Source organism: Vulpes lagopus, chromosome 8 (genome assembly GCF_018345385.1).
Source record: "Vulpes lagopus strain Blue_001 chromosome 8, ASM1834538v1, whole genome shotgun sequence".
Taxonomy (NCBI): Eukaryota; Metazoa; Chordata; class Mammalia; order Carnivora; family Canidae; genus Vulpes; species Vulpes lagopus.
The window spans coordinates 100,384,917-100,407,924 of NC_054831.1; the positions used below are offsets into that span (position 1 = coordinate 100,384,917).

Consider the following 23,008-nt stretch of genomic DNA (forward strand, 5'->3'; position numbering starts at 1 on the left):
TCTCGATCGAAGGGTTACTCAACCTGGGAGGTCAAGAGATCTTTCTGCTCCCTAGCAGATAACATGTCTTTCAGGTGGCCCAGTTTTCCAGATAATATTAGCATCTGCAGTAGTAAAACATTCAGTGAAATGTTATGTTATTTTTAAGTTGGATTATAAAGCAATGCCAATAGTTTTAGACAAAGCACCAGCACTTTGGTATACGAATGAGTGAAATCTTTTAAAGTAGTCACTCACCCCAAGCATATTTGGAGTTCCTTTTGTGGTATCCCTGGGGTCAATTTGTAAGGCGCAGAAGGTATCTGTAGCCAAGATGACTATACGAAGATTACTCACCAGACTTGGTTTGGGGCTTTTGCAAAATTCAAATCGATTCTACCCTGGGAGATAATCCAAACAAACAATTTAAAAACTGTCTTGAATGATGATTTTACTCTCCCAATGAGTACAGGGTGATCTCTGGTGATTACTCTGAAGGGGACAACACTCAACTGGAGTGTTAAGTCCTAATGTATCGATTTAAAAAGTCAGGGGCACCTGGCTGGCTCAGTTGAAAAAGCTTGCAACTCTTGAGCTGGGGGTCACGCCCCACGTTGAGTGTAGAGATTACTTAAAAATGAATAAATAAACTTAAAAAAAAAAGCTAGACATAAGAGATAAGAGATGGTTGGTACATGTAGTTTCTCCAGTTGAGAAATAGAACAGTGCGTCTCCCGCTATTTCCCTCCGGGAAGAGTTTGCCACATTGGTGGGAAGGTGAACCCTAAGCATAGTAGGTAATAACATCTTCCTAGCCCAGCCTACTTTCAGAAAATCTTCAAAACTAAATGTGGCTCCAAGTTATTATCTTGTTTCAGAACTTTCTCCTTTTAATCTCAAAATAAACTATTTAATTTCTCAGTTTTGCTTTTTTCTGTTCTACAGTTTAAAACTGTGAAACATTTTATTTCTTATGGCAATGAGTTTGGCTGAGATAACATCTTTTGTCTTGCTATCCACTTTACTCATTTACTTTTTAAAGATTTTATTTATTTATTCATGAGAGACACAGAGAGGGAAAGGCAGAGACACAGGCAGAGGGAGAAGCAGGTCCCCTTGGGAGCCCAATGTGGGACTCGATCCCAGGACCCCGGGATCACGACCTGAGCAGAAGGCAGATGCTCAATCGCTGAGCCACCCAGGCGTCCCTCTACCCACTTTAATTCAGACTCCTATTTTAGCCACTTTTGTGGGTGTTTTTTCAGTATATCAAATAATATTCTTGTGTGTAGTTATTATCTAGACACCTAGGATGATTTCCCGGACACATTTTTTTTTTTTTTTGGAAGGTGAGTTGTATTCCTGCTTTGTTTTTATATTTATAGATATGATAGCACCAGGCATGTATACATGCATGTATACATGCACCTTTGCTTATATTTATGATAAGATATCCCCTAACACAGGAACTAAATGTCTCTTCATTTACAGGTTCATCTGAATCATTAAGAAATAAAATACCCAAATCGATGATGGAGAAGAGAACAGTAAGTTTTTTGATTGCCTTTCGACCACAAAATCATTTTTTAGTGTAGTTAAGGTTTAATTTTCCTTCCCCGCAGTGCCTGGCTGGGAAGGAGTTGGGGCAGAGGGGCAGAGGCACACGAGGTCCATCTCACCAGGCTGAGTCAGGCCAATGCAGCTGCTGGCCTGGGCACAAGCGTGGGCGGCCACCTGTGGCTCCCGGCGCAGCTGTTTGGTAGAGGGCCAGCCAAAGCCCGGTCGGTGGGGTGGAGGCAGGTGGCCAGTTGGGCGGCCAGTACATTCTGGCATGGGCTGAAAGAACACCTGGTTCCACTCTGTGGACCCACCACAGAAGGTCAAAGAATGTGCTTGCTGGCAGCAACCTGATGGTCTCGCTCTCACTGTAACAGAGAAACCCACCTTTCTTGAAACTTACCCGAAGCCAACACAGGAATCATTCTGCTCCAGTTGTGTTGAAATAGGTCAGTGAGGCCATCTGGCATGTCTGGAAATGGTGTGGGGGGCTGTCAGACAGGAACAGGCTCTGTGATTCAAAACAGGACATTTCAGGGGAGGTAAGAGCCTTCTCTTGTACTTGGCTGCTAACGGCCATTGCAGACACCATCCATCCTTGAATATCTCTGCCCTTTACTTTCCTCCTCTTCCCACGATCTCTAACTACATGCTTGGAAACCACTTTGGGTCCCCGTGTATAATTTTGTCACCAGACATAGGAATTTTCATAGTGAACACCACCACCTACGGAGACAGGAGCCCAAAGTTCACCCTTCCCTGACCCCGAGCCCTGCCCAGGGCCTTAGGCCCGCTGCTTCCCAGGAAAGCGGAACCCATTTCCTCTAGCCTGGTGAGTCACCTTCTCTCTGGTAGAGGAGCATCCTTCCAAATTTCCCGGTCCCAGATGCAGACCGGGCAGCTTCTTTCCATGTGCCAAAGAGGTGACACTCCCTTCACTCGTTCTGCGACCCCTGGCAACTTACGCAATCTCTCTGAGCCCCAGTTTTGGAATTTGTCTACCTAGCGATGGACAGTGTTGTCCTCGTAGTTTTGTTGTAACCCGTTCAATGAGAGAACACGTGTTAAGTGCCTGGCATAGAGCCTGTGTGCAACAGGTGCTCAGCAAATATTGGTTATATAAACAAATGACCGTGGCTGATGCTACTCTTTAGACACAGAGGCCACCCTGGACTAGAACTTCCTGCTGATACCTTTGCTTAGGATTTCAGGGGCCTCTTCTCACAGTTACTGCCCTGTGGGCCCATAAGGTGGCCTGCTATCCACAAAAGCCCTTGCTGGGGGCACAGAGCAGCCTCTTTCAAGAATCACACTGGCCTTGAGCTAGTGGAAGCCACCACAGTGGAGCCAATGACCTGAAGAAGGCAGTCTGACTTCGGTGAGGCTTGCAGCTGGTGGGATAACTTCCCCCCTCGTATGTGAAACATCTCTAAGGTAAGGTATCCAACCCAAGGTCCAAGAAGAGATCTCTGGTTGGAATTTAAAAAAAAAAAAAAACTTAAAGTCTGGAGCGATGAAATATAGACTGGTCCGGCATGACGTTCCATGCCCTGAGGTGAACAGGACTAATCAGGCTCCCTAATCCCTGGGGTTTGGACATCAAGTGTTATTACCCTGAAAATGATCTTTCATCACCTGTGTGGCTCAAGGCTTTCAGTGCGCTAACAGGAGCCAGCAACCGAGAGACAACACAAGCATAACCTTGGTTGCCCCCAAGAGTGGAGACACCCTCAAACTGCCGTTCGATTTTGGGCCTCAGATACCATCTGTGGATGAAACGAAGGACAATAAATGCTAGAAATAACCTCCTGAGGAAAAGATGGGAGAAAAGACCATTTTCTTTTTAAGTTATAGCTTGAGGTTTTCAAGTCTGAGGCACAAAACCATTGTGAACAGCTGTTATTTTTTAAAACAGATGTCAGTTTATTCCACACTTTCTGGTGATATGAGACAAAATTCCAAATGCAGCTTATCTGTCACTTTTTTTTTTCAGGGACTGATCTTTTCTCTTTCTTGCAACCACTTATTTAGAATTTTCCAGTCCTCCTGGACTTGTGACTTTTTTTTCTCCCTAACTTGCATTTCCCCCCCTCATCTTTTAAAAGAAATGAATCTTATCCTAGTCACACAAATTCACACATTTTTGTTACAAAGATCAATACCCAACTTTCTTCCTAATTCACCCGGGGGGAAAAATGTCATCTGATCTTTTGGAGCATAAAAGGTTAAGGCTGATCCTAGTGCTCTCTAGAGAGCAGAAGAATCTCCACAGAGGGTAGACTGTCCTTGGGGTCTGCACTGTTAAGTAGGAAAGTACCCTTTAGATATTTCAGAGAGAGAAAATAGTTAAAAACCACTGTCGATGGAAAGATAGGCTAGCCTCTGAGGAACCTAAGCTAAGGCAAAACTTAGTTCTTGTTATTGCCTCCTCCTCAACCCCTAGCAGAACTACTACCCTTTGCAAATGCAGTGGAAGTTGATACAGTTGGCCTCAGAGTCTTCATAATATTCCAGCCATTTCTGGCTCCTAGAGTGACCCTGGGGAAATACTCTCCAGGACCATCTATTCACTGCACCTCATTTCTTGTAGCAGAAAAGCCTATGTGTGTGGGTGGATATGGAGGTAAGCAGATTGAAGCACAACCTGCTTGGGCATTCCACATCTTCTAAGGTCATTGATAAATTGTCATTATGAACATACTCAAGTAGCAAAGCATGCAGGAGGGTCACCCTCATCTTAATTTTGCTGAGTTTCAAAAATTGTGGAGTTACTTTTGCATGTTGCTAGTACACCCCAGCTCTGCAGTGGCCGAACTAAGGTGGAAAACTATGTCCATGTTTCTGTGCTCCCTGCTGAATCCGAGTAGAAAAATCCTTCCAAGTATGAACTTTTGTTCAGTACCTTTTCCACAATGAAGTATCTTGCATCCTCTTCTAATGCTAAAGAATTCATACGAAATGCAAAAGGAAGAGGGGGCAAAAGAGTCATGGGTCAATCTGGACTTTCTTTCTGGGATTAGAATAGCTGACTAGTGGCATCTGGGGCTAGAGCTCCACCAGAAATACCCAAAGCCCTTGTATTTAAGAGTATTAAAATACAAATATATGCAATCTCAGGGGAGGGTTATAAGGATGCAATGAATTATCTCAATCCTGGATACTTCCCGGATAATTTGGATAATGTAGTGTGATATTCCAAAAGACAGATTTCCCCATACTACAAGTTTAACACCAGCTTTTCAGGGAATAGACAACTTTCATCTGAGACATTCTTACAAGCTGAATTTTTATTTTTACTAAATTATCTATGTTAAAAAAAAATCTGTGCCTGGTGTGGAATTTCACTCCATCAAGTGTTACAATGACTTTTTCATTTTCATTACAAGCAGGAGAATGAATGTAGGACAAGTGTTAGGAAACATGGCAATAAATTAGAATATAATTTACAAAAGCAAAAAAAAAAGTAACAGTGTACCACATTAATACTGAGTATAAAATAATAAGCAACAACTAATCACAATAATACAAAGGTAATTTCATTCTGTATTATTAAGGATACCTATGTGACATTCACTCCAATAAAATTCCTAATGAAATGGACTGTTTGGGGGAGTCACTTAGATCTCAAGGGCTTTAATCAGGTGGGTATATTCACCTTTCCTTTTTTGGCAAGGCTTTATGCCAGTGGCAGGTACTGCTCTCAGCCATGGGGTATCAATTTCCTTGGGGCTCCCTAAGTCCACATAGCATGCTACTTTCGGAGGTCCTGCCATGGTGGCTCAGCCTCCACTGACAATCCTATTGCTATTATTTAGGAAGAGAGCATCATGTAGCCCAGTGGTTGACTACAGAGTTAGCAGCGGTTCTGTGATGTGCTGCAGAATATGATTTGTTTCCCCCACTCAGGTTTAGTCCTGTTACATTCTGTGCTTGGTTCCCTTTAGCAGAGTTCTCCAATGCGGTGCCTGGAAGCTCTCTGCTCCTGGCCTCAGGTCTGGTGCCTACTCCTGCAGGAACACTAGCTGTCCCTTCTTCTAGTGTCAGTCAAGGGGGCCCAGGGCAACGACCCTCACAACATTAGTTTTCAGGTGGGGTGAAGAATGGACTGAATAGTGTAAGAAATCTTCTTGGAATAAAAACATGAGCTGATAGTTATGTTAGGGAAAAACAGATCCTGACAGGACACCTATGCCTAAAATGCCACAGAAACCACTCGTCTTCTATTTATTTTACCAGGACGCATTAGCACCAAGTTAACTGCTCTTTGTAAGGGGCCAAGTGAATTCAGTGCCGGGGCCGCATAGCTCACGGGCTGCCTCCCCTTCACGGACTAGATGGCACCTGGCTGGCCTTCTGAGGGCAGTATAGATAGGGTCCCTGGCGATTTTTGTGTGTTGTCAGTAGCTTTCTCTGGCAAGCTCAGGGACACGAGCTAATGTATTGAAAGAGAAAGCAGGTGAAAACATAGTGATGACCACGACTGAGTGTGCAGAACAACATCCCAAGCTGACTGTCCATAGCAAACCTGAAGTTTAGGTTGGTTTTTCAAGTCTGTCTCTTTTCCTTTCTGAAAGAAACTAATCATCTACCTTAGGTCACAGTGTAGGTGATACACCTGATGTGTATTCTGAGCACACGGTGATGGGTTTTAAGTCAAACATACTCTTTCGCTGAAAGTAGTATCTTTACAAAGTCGCCCATTTGGTAGGAGTCTGAGGTGTTGGTGCAGCATGGTGTACACACCTGTAGGACACGAGCACATTCATCAAGACCCTGATGCAAGCTACAAGGGTTCAAGTACAAAATATAAACAAGCACCCTCTTTTTTTCTCTCTTTTAATCCCACTGTTGAATCTCTTGATGAGCATGATATGAAGCTTGCGGAGAGGGAAAGTATGAGCTAATCAATTAAATTTAGGATTCTGGATTGGAGTCTAGAATTTGACTTACCCAAGAAACTTGGGTTTCACATTTAATTGCCATTCAGAGTATCCATAAAAAATACAAAATAGTTGGCTGAGTGACTATTAGAATTATGCTTTATGGTCTTTAGGCTTCATGAGTTTTTCTTCTTTGGTTGTTACCCCTTGCTTACTTTTAAAACTCACAGAAATAGCACATTAATGTGCAAGCACACTCATCTAACCCACGCACTCAAAAGCGCCCGCACACACACACACTTGCTCTCATATAAATAAATGCCCTTCTGCTATATCAAAGAAGGGACATCTGGAACCCATCACAATGGTCAGCAAAAGGGTCTGCCTGGTTGTTACTGAGCCAGTCTATCTTTTGCACGGCATCGTTTCAGTAAGCTCAACATGCGTGCAACAATCCAGCGGGGCGGAAGCTGCTCTGTGGCCGGTGAGGATGTAAACACGATTGAGTTGGGGTAACTCGAGGAAGAACTGAGGCATCTTGTGTGATGGCAGCAAAAGGCCTGGCTCTTCAGTCTCTACCGTACCCCCTGGTCTGGCTTCTGCATGAAATTGAAATGTTTTTCTCTTAAAGTTTTAATGGAAATCTCAGCTTCACTTGCACGATGGCAAGTTGGCCACAGTCTTTTAGCACAGGATTTATAGACTTGCACAGCTGCAGTAACTGATGCACTGCCTTACACTCAGTCCTTCATTGTTGTTCAGTTTAATATAGTTTATATATGGCTCACAGCAGTGTTCAGAACAGGGGGATTATTCCTAAGGAAATTACGTGGAATGAAGAAAAATAATACAAACGTTCATTACTTTTGATTTATAATTGCTCCTTAAATTACAGTTAAAAGCCCGTTTTAGAATTTAAATTGTGGTGTGTTGTAGTGAGATAGAGTATAGTAAATATTTTTAAGCTATGACTTAAGATTTCTGAATCTTCTTTACTTCCATAGTTGACCAAGTCATAACAGCTACATTTTAAACAGTTTTAAATACAAATGGATTCAGTGTCATTGCTAAGTCCATAATAAAAATTATCTTAATGGTCCAAGGAGGTAAACAGGCTATTGGATTTACTCGAAAGAACACAAACGTTCCACAGTAAGCAAGTTTCCTTGTGTTGTTTGGATCTCTCCGATCTGGCATTCCCTCCTTAATACCGTGTCCAGCACTTTGGATCAATAAATCCCACTTCACAGAAGTTAAAATAATATTGAAATCCTGTCAGCTAGGGCTGACCAGTGGTTACGTTTTCCACAGGGTAATGCATTTGCAAGGACATCAATCCTCTTCCTCTGGGTGGCTCTCTTTGATGGACGCATTTCCAAGATGAAATGACAAGGCGCTCTCTCTGGCTTTCCATGGGTCAGTGTCCTTGGCAGGTCTTACAACACATCTGTCTGAAGTATGCTCGACTACAGAACTTGAACTTCAGCACCAGTGGGCAATAAGCCACTTTGTTCACATCTTTGCACTCTATCGAATGGGGGCAGAAAATGGAAAACAATTAGAGGCACATAAACAAGTGCATAAACAAGCCAATGAGACTGCATGTTCAGCAAGGACCCCCTTGCACCAATCCACCTTGGCTTCCACATCCATGTGGTTTTTGTTTTTGTTTTTAAGCATACCCTGTCTGGTACAGCCTACCAGAAACATTCTTTTGATAGATTTTAACACAATTAAAAAAAAAAATGATTGCAAGGCTTTTCTCCCAGACTTTTATAAGTATGGTGCATGCCCACTGTGTCTTGAAAGAATTACCATTTGTTGGGATAAGTGATCACTTTAGACAGCTTGGAAACATGAGTCATTTTTCTTACAGCGCTTTTATTGCTTCTTTCTCAAGGGTTATTTTATTCAGCAGTGCAAGGTTATCCAAAATCAAACATGAGTTGCATTGTTTGATACCAAAATACACATGTCTCAGGAGAATCTCTGCATCTGTGAGGCGTGGGGATGGGCCTGGGTGAATGAAAAGGATTGCTGACAGTGGCCTAGATTCAGCAACTATGCTAGACAAAGAGGAAAACTTTGAGGGGTTGGCCTCAAATGGCAGCAGTCTGTGGGTTATGGAAACATGTAGAAATGTCTTTTTTTAATTTGGAAGTGAGACATGGCCTTCTTTTTTCCTATGTGTGTTTTCTCCTCAGTGCTAGAACTGCCACAGTTGAGGTCTGCAGTTCTTGCAGCCAGAAGGTGAATAAATGATTCTTTCTCCATCTCTCCTTGAGGCTGGTTGCAGAAGATGGGGGCTAGGGGGCCAGTGTAGAGAAAGGGACACCGGTCTTTGATCCTCGGTACCTTTCTCACTCCCACGTAACCCTACTACTTCTAATAATGATATTCGTCTCTAGTCCTCTGGTCACTTTTATCTGGGGGATTTTAAAATACTTTGCAAACCTCGTAATTAAATTTCCACATGCCTCCCAGAATCAGAGTTCTACCCTCATTTTTCCAGGTGGTTATACTGAAGCATCCTGGGTAAATTGCTGAAGGTAATTAGAATCAGGCGGAACACTGGGTGAAGTTCAGTGTAACAGGACAGTTTTGTTGTTGCTTGCTTACTTGCTTGCTTATCTGCATGTTTTTTGCTGGCTTCAGAAATCCACTGAAGTTCTAAGACATCATATGCATGGTATACAAGGCATATGACAAGCTCAAGAAATTACGTGCGAAGGAATGGGAAAGTTTTCCATTATTATTGCAAAGTAAGGTGACAACTTTATTGATCTCATATTCCAGGCTCTTTCAGTGAAAGAGTTAAATTTTAAACGGGAGCCCTCAGTCTTCTGCAAACATAAACTGCCACCATTGAACTCCCTTACTATTCAAACGATTTGACTTAAAGAGAATAATAGGTGGGAAGGAATCTGAATAGAATCTTTCCACACTAGGATTCTCCATAAATTCAAGTTTTGGCTGAAAAGAAGGGTGGAGAGACAAGAAAAATTTCTTTAAGCTTTGCACTTAAAAAAAAAAAAAAGAGAAATCAGATGATATTTGTGAATCAAGTATGCATTTGAGATGCAAAGATCTCCATATATCTTAATTTGGAGGTGGCATTTCCTCTCTGTCATGATCAGTAAAAAGTAACCAAGATGGGTTTAAACTAAGGATACTTTTGTGGGGAAGAAGAAAAGTTTTATCGGTGTTACCAAGAGGGGCATCTTGTCAAGGTAATGCAGTTATTAAAATGATGGGACAAGCCGACACAGTGTCACTTGTCTTTAATTCCAAATCATCATTCTAATGAGACAGCCTGCCATCAGACTACTCCTCTCAGACTCGGCAGCAGGGCTTGATGGGATCATGTCGAGTACAAAATAAATTTTAGCAAAAATTATAAAGATGACGTAGTTGATAGGTAGAGGAAGACTGGTTACTTTAATAGTACAGGGAAATAAAATTGGAAGCCAGGGTGCCCTGGTTTAATCCTAGTTTTCTCTTTTATTGAACAAACAGCCTCTCTGTGCCTGAACTGTAAACGGGGATCATGAGTTCTCACCTCCACACATAACACGGACATCCTAGGATGCCACCTCGAGCAGTGCATACAAGGTTTATCAGCACTGGTTAAGTGTAAGACGTCAAATTACCACTATCAGTTATTATCTCTTACCACCTGATGACAGTAAGTAGTGCTCTGACTTTCTCGATGAGGACACAATATTTAGATTTACTCCTGAGAAAATGCTGTCCTGTTGACACAAGTCAGTATTTTCTGGGGTTCAATTTTATTGCGAGATTCATTACTCCATTTTTGGAAGAGTTCCTGCTGGTCCAGGAAAATTCTGAGATGAGCAAAATACAGGAAAATTCAGATTTTTCTTGTAGACCTAGCCTGAATGGGTGGATGGTGGGGTAATTGGAGAGAGGAACAGCTTAAGAATATTTTTATTCATCAGTTATTGTCTGTCATGGAATCAGATTTCAAGGTCTATTACAATATAAGTAACTTGGGATTCAGCTTCTTAGGTGGGTGCTGGAAATGAGAGGACTCTTCTGGGCATGCAGAGGCCCAGGGCACGGTGGGTCCTTTGGCCAGGAGCAGTGTCTAGCCTCGGGGGAGGCTGGAGGTCGGCTGCCAGGGTGTCCCTCTCTGAACTTTCCAATACCCCTCTCAAGTTAGTCATCAACTAAGTTGATTTCAATAAAACTGAAACTCTTTGGGTCCTGGGAGCAGAATCAAACTTAGAGAGGTAGGCGCTCCTTAGCAGCACCCAAGACCTGCCTGGCCCAGCAGTGTAACACAGTGTTAGGGGTGGCCTGGAGTGAGCTGGGCCTCGGGGTGAATTCCAGAGCTGCTTCCTTCCTGCCTTTGACTGTTCTGGGTCATGTTCCTTCACTTCTCTAAGCCTCAGTTTCTTCATCTGTGAAGTAGAGACTCATGATAAGACCTGCCCACAGGATGTGGTGAGTGACACACATGGGATAGTGCTTACAAAGTGCAGCACAGAGGAATCACTCAGTCTATTCTCAGTCTGTTAGCTCTCATTATTATTATTATTACCACCAACACTTCTGCCTGTGAGATCATCGTGTGTCATGTCTCTGGGATCCCTGTCAAAATGTACCTAGGCTCTCAGGAAGGGTTACATGTTGGCCACATAAACAAATGAACAGATAGATATTAAACAAATTAAACGAATAGATATTAAACAGAAAGCAGGTACATCATAATGGGGTGGGATGGGGAGACATGGGGGACGAGCCAGGGCTGGGGATGCTAAGACTGGGACAATAGGCCTTGATGAGCTATTAAAGTGGAGACACTGGGGCTGCCAGAGGACATGGAGCCTTGATGGAGTGTGGGGGCTCCAACAAAGGAGGGTTACCAAGGAAGACTCCCTTCCTACTTCTTGGTTTTGCCTTCTAGAGACTGCCCAGACAGGGAGAACCAATCTTTGGATTGATGGAAATCTATTTACCAGATAAGGTCAACCATAGCCAGTCTTTCATTCTCTCAGTCTTTTAACGCCACAAGAGCTTAATCCAGTAACAATGCCATTATAAATCATTGATTAAGCGCCTTCTGTGTGCCAGGAACTGCCTGGTGGTTTTACATATTCATGTATTTAATCCTGTGATGTATGTAACGCTGATGCTTTACATAGATGGTTTTATATATTTAATCCTTTCTTTAAAGATTTTATTTATTTATTCATGAGAGACAGAGAGAGGCAGAGACACAGGCAGAGGGAGAAGCAGGCTCCATGCAAGGAGCCCGACATGGGACTCGATCCCAGGATCCCAGGATCCCATCCTGGGCCAAAGGCAAGCGCTAAACCGCTGAGCCACCCGGGGATCCCCAATATTTAATCCTTTTATTATATAAAACATCAGATTTATATAGATGGCAAAACTGAAGCTCACAAACGTTGGGGAAACTAGGCTCATCACACAGCTGCTCAGTCTAAGAGCCACGGCGAGGACCCCTCAGTTTTGGCAGCATTCTTGGCATGAAACAACAAAAAGGTTTCTGCCTGTCAAGACTTCTGTATTCTTGGCTGATACCAAAAGTCATGAGTCAATCCTTGTGGCATCATCATCAGAAAATTTGCTTCACCATCTTAGAAAAGGGGAATTAAAAAAATAAATAAACTACACACAACAGAGGGCTCAAACTCATAACCCCAACACCAAGAGCTGCACACTCCACAGACTAAGCCAGTTAGGTGCCTGGAGAATGAGTAGGGTTTTTTTTTTTTTAAAGGAAGGTTCTAGGTCATAGGTATTTGAAATAGCCTGAATACTCTTCCTTAGCTTTAACCTCCTCCAAGTCTGTAAAATGACAAAAGTGAAAGGCAATTTGAGACACACCAAGAAGTTTTAAAGCCCCACTATTACCAAAAGCTGAAAGTAATTCTTAAATATATTAGGAGCAGTATTAAATTATACCAGGGCTTTCAGCCCATCTGCCACTTTTCTAGCTTACCTAGAGAGGACTGACTTGCTGCAAGCTCTTGAATTGACTCATGACATTCTGCTGATGTAGTCGAGAGGCCTTAATTATAAAATTTAATCACTAGCCTGTCTCAGTCAAAGCCATTAAAATATGAAATAATGTCATATTATTGTCAAAGCCATTAAAAATATGAAATAATGTAAGTGATGAATCACTCAATTCTATATCTGAGACTAATATACTTTGTTGACTAACTGGAACTTAAATAAAAACTTTAAAAAAATATATGAAATGACCTTCTCACCCTTGAATCAATACACAGTACAGCTTACATTTGTGATAAAACCATTCTGGAAAAGCTATGCATAAACAGTTTTCCATTGAAATCAAAACAATAATAAATGTTCTATTTTAGTTTCTGAATGATTTTCAGTGGGCACTGATTTCTAGCTAATCTCCAAACATCTAATAACCAAAAGCTTCTCTATACCTAAGCAATATATAATCTAAAAATAAACTATTATACTAAGAGACCTATTAAAAGGAATCCTTTGAGTAGAACCTTTTTGTAATATCATTACAAATCTGCAATTAATCTATTTGAAAAGTATGGTCTTCACTGTCATATTTTCTTCACGCAGATACACTTATATCTACTGCTTTTGAGGTAAGTGGAATCTAAGCTGGCACAGTCAAGGATTTTAAGATGAAGGAGCAGGATTTCCTCTTCTGCCATCATCATGTGCCAGCTGAGTACTGTCCTGGGAGGAAAAGACAAGACACTCATTCTACCTTTTCTTTTGTGAGGCTGTTGGAAGGGTAAGAGGTCCTTACTGTGTGGTTTCTAAGAAATATTTTCTGGACCTAATTAGTCTTTCCTTTTTTACATCACACATTTCCCTAAAAATAAAATTTCACTTTGCCCAAGGCCAGATATTTCTGGTGGGAAGAACAATTTATGGAGTATTCTCAAGTTCTTCTTAGGGATATTTGGGAATATATCAAGGGCTGAAAGCCAACCTCTAGGCCTCACTGTATGAACTAAACCCATTATTAGAATCTTAAGTAACCTGTCAGGTATGCCACAGTGGGTCTCACTGGTAATCTGGGTTCTGGTAGAGTTGAATGATAAAATAAGACAACCTGTTTCATAGGCAACACATGAATGTACTTATCATTGATATGCCAGCCTTTTTTTTTTTTTAACTCCCAGGTGCTTTACATTAATCTTTCAAATCTCTGACCTAAAAGACATGATTTCAAAATACTCCCACTGAACAGAGGCTTATGAATTTAGGATGCAACTGGATTCAGATTCATTGTGACTTTGAAGGCTTCACTTGGTCTAAGGAGTACAAGAGCAACTCCTGAAATGTAGTGTCCTTGCACTTATTTCATAAAATGCTACAAAGCCTGGCTATCACTGGAGTGGCCTGGGGTACATATCCTTTCAAGACCATTCAGCATCTTTCTTTGGAGAATGCACACCCTGTGTGCCTGTAAACTCTTTATGAGATTCAGAGGCAGAACACATAAGTACAGAGTTATGATTTAAGCATCTTAGAGTCTATCTTTTGGATTACAAAAGTACAACCAGCTGTGCCTCTGTCAAACTGCCCAAGGAGATGCAGAGCCTAGTGAGACATGAGACGGCAAAGGCTGTGTGTGTGAATGTGTGGTGCAGGAGTCGGGGGTGAGGGATGTGAAAGTATTTTTTCTGAAAAAAAAAAAAACTGTAATTGAGCCTTTGATATGTCAGATAGACAGACTGGAAAAGGGTGCACTATCAAGTTTCACTTGGAAACTTGACATCATTCATTGCAATGGGAACAGTCCACCAACTTTTCATCCTCAAAGCAAGATGATATCAACTATAAAACTTGATTCCAATTTCATCTTACCATGGATTAAGTCATTCACTTTGTTTTCTGTTTCTCTACCCGGTCTTATTCCCGGGATGCCACCCACATTCATCCTCAAGGTGGTATGATCCCAACACAAATCCCAGGGTTCCCCGTAAACCCCGAAGCCAGGAATGTGATCCTGAGTGCTAAGGTACATTATGAGCTTTTGAAAATGGCAAAGGAAAAAAAAAAGTACTCTTCCTCACCTCCTTGAAATCAAAGTCTTCAACTGACCTTTATTATTTCTTTCACTGGTTTCAACTCCTCAGATACCACTTTAAACCTCAAATCCAGTAGCTCTTTTGTTCTGGGGGTCTTATGAAATTTCTGGAGCTGTTAAGGCTTTCTCTGAGTTGTTCATTTGAGGGAGACTGAGACCCACCAAAGCCACTGTTAGAGAGTGTAGGCTGGTAAACCAGTGTTCACTGACCACACCTTTGTTGGGTTGGTTGCCAGCTCATGGCACACCATGAATTATTACCTGGCAGTAATAAATACTAGATGACAAAGTGCCTTGTGCTACTGAGAGGCTGAAAAGACTCACCATATAAACTACAAGGGAACCTGAAACTGCATAAAGATGAATAAAATGGCATTTGGGATAAAATTTCAGGTAAGCTTGAGTAGACTAGCCCTAGCTGCCAGATGTATTTTAAAAAATTACTCTGAGTAGTACTTCAGATGCAGTGATACCCAGTGTGTCTGTAATTCACTCCCGGCAGCAACGCAGTGTTACCTTCATCGTGGCAGTCTGTCAAAATCAAGCCTACAATGCTTTAACTCTTCACTGAAGGCTTTTAAGAATTAAAAACTAAAGCAGATGTTGAACATGGCAAATTATATTTCCCTTCTTCCTTCTAGTTCCCTCTTACTATTTATTTTTAACATCTTGATGCTCCACTTCTTAGTTTCATTCTCTTGTTATTCTTTGCTGTCTTAACCTCCCTCCATTTCTTCCATCTCTTTCCATTGTTTATTTTATTTTTATTTTTAAAAATCTTACTTAAATTCCATTATTTTATTATGGCTTTTGGAGATGAATGTGCTTAACTTCCTTATAGATTCCTGAATTCCTTATCATGATTTATAACATCCAGGAGCCAAAATCTAAATGGGAGTCATAGTGGATACCTCCAAATCTCTCATCCCCATGTCTGATCATTCATCGGGTTCTTTTTATTCTTTCCATTTTATTATTTCTTCCAACTCATTATTCTCCTTCTGATTTCTACTATATCTGCCTTAGTTCAAGCCTTCATCGTCTCAAGCCTAGACTCTTCTTCCATACAAGGTTGACCTCTCTCTGCCCCTTCCCACTCTTGCCATGCCAAGCATGTCATTCCCCAGTTTCCTTCACTTGTTCTCTAGAACTTGTAGATAGAGTCCTGTCTTCCAGTGCATGCAGGACTCTCCAAAACCAAGTCCCTGTGTCTCTCTTTGTAGCCACATCTCCACTGCCTGCTAATCTGCCAACCCACTGCACCCATACTGAACTACCTCCATGTCCCCATGACTGCACATACTCATCTTCTATCAGGAATGCTCAGTATCTCCCTGTCTTCTTGACAAATTGTTTGCCCCACTCAAGCTTGCCTTCTCCATGATGTTTCTGCTGATTGCTCCCTCCTCTGTGTACTCATGGTAACTTCTTTCTATCCTGTTAGAGTACTGCTTATATGTGAGAATTATCTGTTGCCACCCCCGCTAAAGTGTGCTCCCTTTGAGGACAAGAACCTTTGTCACATTCCTTTCATAGTCTCAATGCCTGGCACACAGTCAGTATGTTTGCTAGGTAAATAATAATGTTTGAGTGAATGGAGCACATTATTTAAAAACCATTACCTTGAGGCATGGACAGAGAGATATATATGTGACAAATCAAGCTCAGGAAAATGTTAATATTGGACTCCAGAGGGTGGGTGTTCATTGTATAAACCTTTCAACTTTGCTGTTACATTTGAAACTTTTTATTATTTTCATAATAAAATGTTAGAATGGGAATCAATTCCTACACTGTGCTGTTAAAACAATTCTCAAGATTCTGTCCATTTCACCCTTAGAGACCCTCTCTGAAAAACTCTATTTTAGATCCCAAGGGATCTCCCTTGGTCCTGCTCTGTCTTGGGGTAGGGCTGAACCAGTTTCTCAGTAGGCTCGCACTAACAGTCAAGAGAACCTGATTCTGCTGGGGGAAAAGGGGTCCTTTTCTACTCTCCTTCAGTAACCAGAGTCTACTCCTTTCCCTACTACCAAACTTTCCTCCCAACTCTCCCTTGGTAACAGGCAGTTCTTCTCTCCCTGATCTGATTTCCAGAAGCCATATTAGATTACTCATATTAATTTCATGCAAGAACCTCTTCTCTTTTCAAATCCATGTTATCTGCTCATTTCATATCTCTAAGAATGACAATTTATGATTTAGTTCAACTGTTTCATCCTCTTTTCCCAGGGTACACACGGGGTTATTTTTCCAAGTACACATTACAGCTGGTTCATAGACCACATAGCCTATGAAGCTCGCCTTGATCTAAAAGGTTAAAGTCACTGGTCTTCCATTTGAATTCTCTTAGCACTATGTCACCTGCTCCACATAACATCTTCTATCTTCCTTTTTTTTTTTTTCTTAAGTATCTTCCCTGTAAGACTATGAACTTATAAATGCACTTGAATTTGCCATAATGAATGGCCAAGGCTGGCCACAGCAAGCATTCAATAATTAGCTCCTGATGAAATGAACAGATAGGTATTTAAATGTATTCAATATATGCCACTGGGAAGCCAAAGAGAACAAAAAACAAGTTATGACAGACATACCCACTTTAAATTTAATTTCGTTTAAGAGCGATCGTCTTTCTTTTCAATGACTCAGCAGCTTTAGGGAATAATAGTTCTAAGGTTAGTCATATTTTGCAGGATTAATAATTTCCTAAAAGTTTCCTCCTTTACTAAGAAGGCTAAAAATACTGTCTTAACTGCTTACTTCAAATTAATATTAATAAAAAGTGATTTGGCCAGGCAGATTAAATGACCATGAGGTGTTTCTCCAAATAATTCAAGAAACCTCATATTAACATCTATCCATTTAAAAGAATTTCTTTAAAACAGGAGGAAGTAAGTTCAGTTGCAAATGATAATTTGCCCACTCTGAAAACTTTGCATCTCCAGCTGTGAAGCTTATGTATAATAATTAACCACGACAGAAAAGCTTTTGGAGAAATTACTAAAATGCCCAAAATGAAGCTATAAACATAATTTCAACATATATATTACTGTGGGCATGTTAAAAAGCCAGTTCTTTCAGCAATGACTGAGCCTGAATCTACTGATTCAGGATGATTGATGATTTATGATGAAGTGTTGCTACTTTATAACCCGAAGCTCTGTTTTCATGTTAAAATACCCTACTTAAAAAGCAAATTAAGAATAGCATAAAAATGTGGTTGAAACTGACATACCCTTGGGCCTTGCCAAATCTGGGTTCAAGTCCCGAGTCTACTACTTTCTAGTCTCATAATTTGGGCAAGTCACTATTGCTCTCTGTGCCTCAGTTTCCTCATCAGTAATATCAAATCTTGGAAGGTTCTTGTCATAATTATAATACACATGTGCACGTGTGCATACACACATATACAGATATTTTTGTATATGAAATGTATAAGGTGGATTATAAATTTAAAGGGCCTACCAAAATTACACAGAGTAATATAATGATAGTTATATCCTCTTTTCTACCTCAACCTTTTATATTTCTACTCAGAAAAAAAAATGGACCTCCAAACCCATGTGATTGATTGCTAATAATTTATGATGGGTAGAGCTGTTTGCTGCAGTCTTATATAAGAGAGATATTTTTATTTAGATCACTTAAAAGAGATTGTTTTGCTATGAAAAATACTTTGGAAAAAAAAAAGAAAAATACTTTGGTTTGTCATGGATTTTTTTAGTCCTTCTCAAGAGAAGAAAAGTTAGATTTCTAGAATGTCCCTTATTGTGCTTGCTTCGGCAGCACATATACTAAAATTGGAACGATACAGAGTAGAATGTCCCTTATTAAAGGGACAAAAAGTAGACGGCATCAGAGCCAGAGATTTTGCAAATTAAAATTACAATTTTGAATTGGTGTAGATTAAGACTGTTTTTATCTGAAAGAGTAAATTATATAATAAGGATGTTGGTTGAGGCTCAGATATAAAAATCAGTACATTTGCAAAGATGCAAGTTCTCGGCATGTTGTCATACAAGATGATTACTCTTCCTAAAATAAAATTCCTAAGGAAACATTTAAAAATAGTGGATGTAATTTTTTAAAAAATCCTTTAAGGCGTGCCTGGTGGCTCAGTCAGTTAAGCATCTGCCTTCAGCTCAGGTCATGAACCCAGGGTCCTAGGACGGAGCCCCATGGTGGGCTCCATGCTCAGTGGGGAGCCTGCTTCTCCCTCTCCCTCTGCATCCCCCTCTTTGCTCTCTCTCTCTCTCTTTCTGTCAAATAAATAAATAAGATCTTTAAAATAAAAAGGTCTATTTTTAAAAAATTTTAAAAATCCTTTAAACTGGATACATTTGGTCAAAAGGAATACATCTCTTCTTATAGGTGTGTGAGCACATAATTTCCACTTGAAAAATATTAACAAATTATGTTCAGGATAGTTCTCTACTTTAGTTTTAAGCAAAGCCCTGCAACTGGGTTTCTTACATAATTTAAATTAGTAGCTTCAAGATAGTCTTGCGCTATATTTGAGCATGCCTCTATTTTCACATGACAAGGCAGTCTGAATTTTCTGACTGTGCCATATTTGTCTCCATACTTCCTATGATTTCTGTTACAGTGCCTCTTACATAGTAGCATTTTGAAATTTTATTTTTTTTTTATTTTTTTTTTTTATTTTTTTTTTTTTGCATTTTTTTTGCATTTTGAAATTTTAAATGAATGCCTAGCTGAATAAGCAAAGTATATTTATTGAAATAAGATATAAGAAAATTCAGGATTTGGGCTGGCATCTGCTGTTAATAAACAGATTACCTAATACATCAGAAAGAGAAATTTCAGAGCCCAAAGACCTTTGTTCTCCTCTCTAAACAGCTACGTAATTATCTTTTTCTTCTTTTCTACAATGAGGAAATTAGCATTTGAAATGCAAATACTTTCAAACATATGCTTTCATTATACATACAACAACAAGCATGAACTTTAATCTTCATGATGGTAGAGATCCATTGCTACATCCAAAGAGAAACAGAAGTTTTCACTTCAAAATGTGGTTCGTTAGAAATCATCTCTATATTCTGGCACAAGTCAAACATAGAATGCTATGTCGGATATGACCTTAGAGGTTACCCACTCCAATCTCTCATTGTATAGATAAGCAAACTTAGTTCCAGAAAGGTTAAGTGACTTAACAAGGTCATATAGTTAGTGTCAGAGTCAGGGAAAAATGTAGGCTTCCTTATCATATCTCCAGTACACATGCAGTTTTCACATGCTCTATACACACTACCCTACAAGAGTGGCTTTATGGGGATTTTCAAACCCTGGGAACCAGTACAGGTGAGTCACTAGGGACCACAGGCCCTTTCTCCACAGGAAACTCACCTTCAGTATTGGAAATGGGGGTACTGTCACATTTGCTTTCACACTGCTGCATCGATGGAGGCCGAACAGTTTCTGGACAGTCACCAGATGCCTGCCCAGTGTAGGAGAGACACTGCACCGTCCTCATCTGCTGGCCAAGGCCGCACTGAGCAGAACACTAAACCCAAAGACACAGAAAGAAAGAAAACACTAATCTCCACAATTTTTAGGAGGTAAAAAGATATTACATCTTTTTCAAATACTATATATGTTAGCTTTTAAAGTCCAATGAAGTTCATCTTGGGAAATTTCCTCTAGGACTGGTTTGGAAATTCACAGATCATGTGATTACCCTAGCAAATGGAAGCAATATAGTTCCCAGGAAATAGGAGATTTCCTGGGCTATTTTTCTAAGAGTTCCCTCAGAGAAATAGAATAATTAGAGATGCAAGGGCTGGGACATCACGTTTCCTGTCTATTTATTATAGGCTTGTGGGCAAACAATCTGATGGTCTACTGGAGTGTTATGAATCTGATCAAAATATGAGTTCTGCACAACAGCAGTGACTGCTGCACAGGCTGGTGATGGGGACCAATTAAAAAAAAAAGAGCTTAGATAAGTGCTCTGAGTTTTCTAAGGTACTGTCAGTCACACAAATGTGAGAGCCAAGTAGCATGTCTCCCTCTCCTTTTTCATCTACTCAGGGATTCAGTTACTTCACAATTGAAGTTACTCTCAGAGTGACTTAGGTTCACCAGTGACTAATCAGCTGTCCAGGCTGAAGAATGAAGCTGGGTCTACTCTTTGGGCCTGCAACCCAGAATACTAGCAAAGCCTGTGAGATTCGGGATCAAGGAGATGAGCTAGCCAGTGCCAGTGCAAGACAGGTGATGGTGATGCTCACAACGTAAACAAACTGAGGCCCTATTGAATTTGTCTGTCAAAACTCTCAGAGCACTTATAGGACTTGCAAGGATATTCATAGGCCCTTTATTAAAAAAAATTTAAATACAGAATGACAAAGGGACCATAAAAATATATTAAAGCATCCTTGAAAAAATATTTTTATCAGTTAATTTTAATTTTAAGAAACTGAATTTAAAATATAGATGAGAAGAAAAGGACTTGACAATATTTAAAAGAATTTGAAATTGATTCCTGTAAATTTGGTGAAATCACTAACATGCAAAACCTTTCAACTGACCTTTATATAACAGTGCATTGTAATGAAGAATATGTAAGGAAGGAAATGCCTACCTGGTTTAGATGAAAATTATGAGAGCCTGTCTGTACTGAATCTTTAATAGCATATCAATTCCATATTATAAAACTGTTACACTTCCACAGTGACACACATGATTGCTTACAATGCCTAACCTTATCATGTATATTCCATTTGAGTATTTTATAAACTAAGTACTGTTATATAAATGCATAGTATTAATTATTTGTTATACAAATGCAAATGTTTGTTATTTTATGATCATATATTTTTTTGTCTACCCATAAGGCTGGCTGAGCATGGAGCTGATATATTTATTTGCCTTAACGGAGACTGAAAATCTTTGTGCTCTCCCAAATGTAATGAAAGAGGTCTGTAAATGCTGCTATACTCTAGAAATACTGAAGTTTGGCCAGAATTTTGCTAACTATTTCTATGAAATGCCATTTTTAAGAAATTATGGCAGGTCTAGTCCATAGCACACACAGTCATACTGGTATAGTTATGTGCCATGATTTATTTGGGTCTCAGATATTAAAAAACAACTAGCTACAAGTTTCATTATAAAAAACACAGGAAAAGGGCATTAACTGTCTAGAAATTTACTTTACTCTGGAGCATTATTTTTTAATGTAACCTAATAGATTTCCTTTTTGACATTTCAAAAGGATAATACTGAATTTTCCTTTTATTCAAATATACCAATTTGCTTTAAAAGGATTTAAGGTGGCCTTTGCAAGAGAAGACAATTTAAAAGTAAATGAGAACAATGAAAGAAAAATGGGAATTAGAACATAAAACGCATTTAATAAAAATACATATAGAAAGTCCTATGATACTGGCTTCCCAATTAATGATGTCCATCAGATAAACCCACTGAAAAATAAATATTGATAATATTGCAAAGATTGTCATTCACGTTATCAAGCTAACCCCCATACTTCTGTGAAGTTAAGAGGAGCTACTTTGCAAGTAGGTAAGTTAAGAAACCGGTGTTAACGGATTTATTCTTGAAGTAGTTGAGAGCGTTGGGACTAGAATCCAAAGTTTTGTTGGCTTGCTCAGCAAATACTGGCCATATAGACCATTCCTCTTTCCATTTTAAGTAAAAATGGTAAGATGCGAGGAATAGGCTGAAGTAGGAAGTGTGTGGGTGTGGCAGCGACACAGCTACCATGGGTCTATGTGTGGCAGCTGTGGCTTGTGCATTCTTCCACACTTGAATCTCATACCTAACCTCGGCAGTGTTACTCATCTCCTGAGCCCTCATAATGACCCAGTTAGGAATCTCAAGGGTCTCAAGGTGCTGCTTCGGGAGGAGTCCCCCCGCCCCCGTCCAACTGCATTACCTGGCCCCAGTCTCCAGTCACCCAGCGAGGAGGAGGGCAGCGGCCCAAACTGCAGCGGATCCGGACAGGGGGTTTGCTCTCTTCTGGACACTGTGCAGCTGGGAATGTTTTAGAGAGGTCACTGCTTTTGCACAGAACAATCCGATGCTTGAACCCTGGACCACATTTGGGAGTGCACTGGAAATGAAACAAATACTAATGAATAATAGCAGTCTAAAGATAGAAGAAAATTTGAGGAAAGTCTTTCTTGAAGTAAATGTATGTTTGGGTACAGAATATGCATATACACTAAATTCTGGGCAAAGTCTTTCAGATATGATAAATTCCCTAAGTTTTTAAGCAGAAGTACTTTTACCTTTTTCCCTAAGGACTTGAAGAGCTAAATCCAAAGTTTGCTTTTCTTGGCTAACTTATTTTCTTTTTTTATTGTGGGTAGGTTTATTCCTCGATTCCTCCCTATGCTTGGCCACATTCAGCTGCGATAAGATTCTGCTAATTTTTGGAATGTGGAATCCTTGGTTTCCTACTTGCTGGGTGTAGTCTTCTGAAAAGAATCCCTATGCTATTAGTAGACCATGAGAACTTGTC

General features: G+C 40.2%; 1 protein-coding gene across 1 annotated transcript in view; it reads right to left on the reverse strand.

The window, feature by feature from the left end:
* Positions 1-4,808: 4,808 nt before the first annotated feature.
* The window catches only part of ADAMTS6 (ADAM metallopeptidase with thrombospondin type 1 motif 6), a 278,857-nt gene continuing 260,657 nt past the window's right edge, over positions 4,809-23,008 (reverse strand). Inside the window, exons 22-24 of the mRNA XM_041767368.1 lie at positions 22,421-22,597; positions 19,870-20,026; positions 4,809-7,943 (exon numbers count right to left, since the gene is read on the reverse strand). Of these exons, the coding sequence (XP_041623302.1) occupies positions 7,834-7,943; positions 19,870-20,026; positions 22,421-22,597 (444 nt within the window). The 3' untranslated portion in view covers positions 4,809-7,833. The remainder of the gene's footprint in view (positions 7,944-19,869; positions 20,027-22,420; positions 22,598-23,008) is intronic.